The sequence below is a fragment of the Stegastes partitus genome, unplaced genomic scaffold (genome assembly GCF_000690725.1).
Source record: "Stegastes partitus isolate 25-593 unplaced genomic scaffold, Stegastes_partitus-1.0.2 Scaffold480, whole genome shotgun sequence".
NCBI classification, from domain to species: domain Eukaryota; kingdom Metazoa; phylum Chordata; class Actinopteri; family Pomacentridae; genus Stegastes; species Stegastes partitus.
The window spans coordinates 442,761-448,947 of record NW_007578211.1 but is presented as its reverse complement, the minus strand read 5'-3'; the positions used below and the strand labels follow the sequence as shown (position 1 = coordinate 448,947).

General features: G+C 41.7%; 1 protein-coding gene across 1 annotated transcript; it reads left to right on the top strand.

Moving 5' to 3' along the window:
- The first annotated feature begins 3,755 nt into the window (after window positions 1-3,755).
- LOC103361008 (C2 calcium-dependent domain-containing protein 4C) lies at window positions 3,756-4,994 on the top strand. The gene has a single exon (XM_008286981.1). It carries the CDS (start codon window positions 3,756-3,758, stop codon window positions 4,992-4,994), a length of 1,239 nt encoding a protein of 412 aa, XP_008285203.1.
- Window positions 4,995-6,187: the final 1,193 nt, after the last annotated feature.

The window sequence follows — 6,187 nt, the reverse complement described above, 5'->3', positions numbered from 1 at the left end:
ATCCGGTCTGGCCTCCTTCCCGACGTTTCTCCTCTCCGACTTCCTCACTTTCTCCGAGGAGTTCAGCACAAAGAAGTTCGGCGGCCAAAAAACTTCCGCAGTTTCATCAGAGGTTAAGTGCTTCGTGAGAGAACGAGCGGCCAAACGGCCTCATTTGAATCCTCGATAATAGAAGATTAAAGTGAAATGGAAATTAACAAGTGTGTCATCAGCTCTTTCCCTGCTGAGTTTGTACTTGAAATTTGAAATCTCATCACACAATGTCAAAACATGATAATTGGCAGAGTTACAGAGAAAACCTTATGACAAAGGTTTGACTTAGTAAAACTGCCTTGGATCCAGACTGGCCTCGTTTGGTTATATGAAGGCTGCAGTGATAATAAGCAAAAAAAAAAAATAATGTAATGAGACAGGTCTCTTAAAGCTCCTATCAAACTATGCAAATCAGGATAAAAGCCTGCAAGCATTATAGATTTAAACCAATTTTTTAATGCACCTATTTCATTTTGGTTGTTTCAACATATGTGTCCTGGCATTTCAAACAAATCAAGACTGTTTAAAAACGCTCTACATATCAGGTTAAACTTCTTTCTATGCCACAGAGTTACCCCCTCAGTTATGTATTGTATTGCAGCAAGTATGAAGCATCTTCTCAGGAAAGCGACATTAAAAGTGAGACTCTCCAAAAACAACTGTCATCCACAGTTGACCTGTTCGGATCATATATTATATTATTACTACGATTGTCAAACAAACCATTAAGATCATTTCAATTCATCAGCAAAGACAGTGTGCATGGAAATGATTCATTTTTTTTGAAACAAGAGTTGCTTTGAAGAGAGGGTAACCATGTAGAGAACACAAAGACTTGTTTGATTGATCTTTGATCATCGGGCACCAGAAGTCTTTTCTGCCACATTGAGCAACTGAACTGAATCAGCAAGAGCGCTTTGGGAGTCATTTTTCTTACTGAGCAAGTTTAAAAGAGTCAACTTCCATGAAAACTGAGCCAAAGTTTCCATTGTTCCTTTCTTGTGAAGACAGAAAGCTAAAAGGTCACGTTTAGCCGTGGGCAGGCGGCTATCGGGATGAAGTTACAGCCTCCAGTGGTTGAAGAGACGCATTACATCAATGTACATGAACACAGAGTGCCTGTTTTCTATTGGGTTATTATTTCTTTAACAATCAGAAGGTAACAGAAAGCTGCAGTCGTTGATGTGAAGCAAAAAGCAGTGAGTCAGCTGGCTCTTCTATGACTGCTCTAAGTAAAGAGAACAAGGCGTAGAGTGTATATGTGGTTTTGAATTAATGCTTTCCTGGTGCAGTGCATGTGAAAGGCCTTTACACAACAACAATTATCTTTGTTGTAAGTATGTGTGTGTGTGTGTGCGGCACAAGGGAGGGAAGCCTTCTAGCGATCGAGTGCAGCTCTAGTTGAATTACAAAGCACTTCACACACATTCACTCGGCATAAGCGGATATTTGACCAGTATACTAATGTAGAGTTTATATGCTTCTCAAAAGCTGAGAACAGAATGCAGCATGGTTCAATAAGACCACTGTTAGGAGTTGGAGTCCTGCTGAAGTCTTTACAGAAATGCAAAGGGAATATTTTAAAAACCTTTCACAGTTAAAATAGTCTTCTATAGACTGTTTAAATTTAAACAATCAAGCTCACAAAATAATAAAACAAAACAAATGAATTATGTTAAAAATCCAGAGCTCCAGAACAAAAAGGTTTTTAGCACTAATACACTTGAGCGTTTGGCAACAATGTACCATTCTCTCGTTAGCGTTAATTGCAGCTGCGACAGCGGTTAAAGGCAAGGTCCTCCTCTGACTCCCAATCATTTATCTCTCCATTACAGAGAGCACTCGGGCTTTTTATTGGTGTAATAAAGTTGATCTTCACTACCACAAAAAGCCTCCTGACCCCTGGCTGCTCCGGAGCCCCCAGACCGAATGTATTCATCATCTTGATATTCTCTCTTTGTCACACACACACACAGACACACACACACACACACACACACTCTGCATGCATAGAGGCAGGGACACGGGCACGAATGTTGTTTCTCACTTACTTTTTAATTAGAACAATAAGCTAGGATTATCTTAATCAAGCCAATTATACATGTTTTTAATGTGGGTGGGTTTTTGTGTGTGTGCTTGCCTGTATGGACAACTTTGACTAACCTTTGGGTTTCCATTTCTTTTGTAATCATCTTTAAAGATGCTATAATACTAATGATGCTATGCAAAAATATTAACTATTTCTCACTAATGTCTTAACCAGGAGAAACAACTTTGAGGCTGGCCAGGATCTAATCCAGGTGTGCCCTCTTGTGGTGGAATAAGTCACTGTTGAAAAGGCTTCAGTCTTGCAGCCAGTACAAGATTACAAGACCACAAAGTATGATATAGTCAAGGAGTAGAATGCCATATCATGACGAAAAATAGATCTTTAGGAGCCTGAGAATGTCTGAATTCAATATCTGAGAGGGAGGAATTCATACTGAGTCGATTTGGTATTTACCAGGTGAGTAAAACAAAGACAGTCAGACTCAAGCTCGCAATTTTCCCCAAAACTGCAGCAACCTTTTGCTCAGTTGAGTGTCAAAGAACCAGGTCCAGATTTGTCACATTTGAAACGATAACAAAAAAGACATTTGTTAAACTATCTACAACATGAACAGTAATGGTCACATTTATATGGCTCTACCTTTTAAGGATCATTGCAAAATCACAAAGTGTTCTAGTGAAAGCGTGAGATATGCTTTTTTGGGGGGTTTATCAGTTTGGATTTTTTTTTTTACTATCATCCTCTTTTTTTTTTCTCCCAAACTGCAGTTAGCTGAGTTGACCTAAATAAGAATACCTACTGATTCCAAGCTGACTAATAGACATCCGCTCAGCTGTGTGTCTGTGTAAAGGTCAGAGGGTCTTTGAGGTGCTGGATGCTGTCTGTAGGCCTGGTGGGACGCTGCCTTTGAACGAGAGGTCAGCTCTCTCAGAAGCACGTTATCCTTATGTCAAGATGACAACAACAAACAATAACACACTTTTGCTCGTGCGTTTTATTTGAATTTCTTTCTATTGACCGCTTCACTATTGATACACTTAGTGGAGTTGTGTAAAACAAATACTGGAACTCGTGCGTTTGGCATAACATGAAATTGATAAAGTTCCATCTTAAACATGTACGCTGTAGGTTAAAGTGGCATTCGAAGCACCACATTTAATACTTTGTGACTCTTTCATTTACGGAACAGTAGAAATTTCAGTATTGATGTGAATCGTCTCTGCAGATGACATCCCATCGTAACTAAATGCACATCGATGCACCTGACTCCGATTCACCACCCACCCAGTTTCCAAGAGCGATGACTTACGCAATACACTCTCCGTTGTGTGTATTCTTGTGCATGCGAGCGCACAGGGTGTTTTGTGACGCAGGCGGGGGCAGCAAACCGGTGATGCAGAGCCTCAGACTCGGCTTAAAAATTTGTCACAAGCATCCGTCACACACACGCAGATCTGTCTTCAGAGGAGGGCGCATCACAGCCTCACAGGTGAGAGGAAATGTTTATCATTTCACTGTTTGTTCTCCTTCTTAAAGTGTTATACTAAAGCTTTATTGGTTTGATTTGCCTGAATAATGTGCTTTGTTTCTATTGCAAAAGGGGGGAAAAAAACAACTTGGATGTGAGCGCAAAGACTTCACTTTAACGTTATTAATTCATTACAAAACAACCATGTGGGTCCTTGGGAAGATCAAGGAGAGCATGGAGAGCATTCCTCTAGAGCTGAGTCGTTACATTGGAAAGAGTGAGGAGGACATCTTTTTCTCTTCCAAGACCAGTTTCCCTCAGAATCTGCACAGCAACATCCTTACTCCAGACAAGATCCCAGAGTTCTGCCTGCCCCCACGGCTTTGCAAGAGAAGCCCACTGCCAGAAACTGAGAAAATCCCATCGTACCTGCACAATCTGAAGCAGATGTCAAAGAGCAGCACTGTCTCAAGCACCAAGTCGAAGGAGGTGAAGACGAAGAAAGGTGACGAGTCAGCGACTTGGAAACACACACAGAAACCTTTACCATTCTCTGCTGAGGGCTACGGCCTGACTGGGATATACGAGAGCCTCAACACTCGAAGGAAAGAGTCTCTGTTCCTTTCAAAGCGTCCTGTTTACATGTTTGACAGAAGCATTCCTACTGCAGCGGCCAGAGTGGCAAAGCAGACCAACCCACCCAAGAAAACTTCAGCTGGGTTTTTCCCACTGTTTTCATGCAAAAGTCTGTCAGAGACTTCTGGCAGCCCAGAAGGAGGAACACCTTCTTCCAGTGACTCCTCTCCCCTCAGTGCCCTTTACAGCGCCAAGTTCTCTCTCTACAGCGCATCAAGCAGGGGCCGTCTAAAAGGAGCAGTGTCTTGTCCTTCGTTGACTGACAGCAAGGAGGACAGAGGGAGGTGGAGGAAGGTGGGGATGAGTTTAACCACCTCTGCGAGCAGCCCTCCAACCTTGGAGGAACACTCAGTCAGCCCAGCTCCACCCGTCCTCCTCCCACTGGATGTTCAGCGGGAGCACGTCCTCCCGTTGCAGGGCCGCGGCACAGTGCACCTCCTTGCTGAGCACGCCACGTTCCCCAACAAGCCACTCTCTTCCCTCTCCGCTGTCAGAGTACGTGTGGTGTCTGTGGAAGGTGTGTGGGACGATGCCGACCGACAGACCCTGAACTGTGCCGTGAATCTGTGCCTGACACCGGGGAAGCTGCAGCAGCAGGAGAGCGCCACCATCAGGAACTGCCGCAGCCCCGTGTTCAACGAAGACTTCTTCTTCACAGAGCTCAGCCACAAGGATCTGCTGGAGCTGCAGCTCAGGTTAAAAGTGGTGAATAAAGCCGCAACTGGAACACTGAGGAGAGGGGCGGTGATTGGAGTGATCACTAAACCACTTTCTCAGTTGCTCCCTTTGAACAAACAAGTGGAATAACAGATCTGGTGTATTATTTGAAATCAGCATGGACACAGCATGTGATATGCACATGATTTAAAAAATAAAAACATCTTAAAGTAATGATTACAATTTGTAGAGTAGGGTTGAAGATATGTTTTATGAAGGCTATGTGCACACTTTTTATCTGTTGAACGTGAAATTGTCTGCTATTCGTGCTCAACAACCAGTGACAATGAATTAGCAACATCTAGCTGTTGAGTACATGTTGCACTTAAATTTGTCAAGTTGCAAGACTCTGCAATGAATGCTAGTGTTGCTCTGCATCTTTAGGATGTACAAAAAGGCAATCGTACACAAATGTTCACAACAACAAAGCAGATAATGTCAGCGATTGTGTGTGTCTGCTGCATTTAGGTGGTCAATAAAAATGGAAATAATCAATGTTGAGTTGGGTAAATATTAACTTTCTTGAGCATCCTTTCTAATCATGTTACTTTATAGTACTAATAGTAATTATGCTATTGAGATATATATAAAAACATGTAGTGTGTTGAATGCTATGCCCTGTAATGCTTTTGTGGTCCTAAATAAACTGTCACTTTTGTAACTATGATTTCTAACTCTGATTTATTGTGCCACCACTGCCCACCAGTGGCTTTTCCAGAAACTGTTCCTCGAGGTCCAGATGGGGTTGCTGAATATCTTGGCTTGTCAAACCAAAACAGAATTTCTGATTCACAAATGAATTTCAAGAGTTATAATATGCCGTTTCTCAAGGAGGCAGCCGGTGAAAGATCCAAAATATAGATAAATAGTGGGAGTAAAACGAACAAAAAACCTGGACACTGGTATACAAACACAATTTCAGTCCACATAAGTACTTTATCTGGAATAATAAAGAATCAATCACTGTTTTATCGCTCATGGTATGACAATGGGATCCTTTTAGTTGCCCAGTTAATAAACAAAGATGGATTACTTCTATCATACTCAGAATTTCTAAATAAATTTGAATTACCAATCTCTCCCAAAGAATATGCCATTACCTTGGATGCAATTCCCAGTGGAGTAATTCAGTGTTTGAGACATTGTAATCTAGTGGAAAGAAATATAATTCTAGACAGGCAAATTTTTATAGGAGACATTGACATTATAAAGAAACCATGCAGTAATCGACATATAAGGAATATTCTTAATTATGCTACACCTTCTGCTGCAAATTTTTTTTG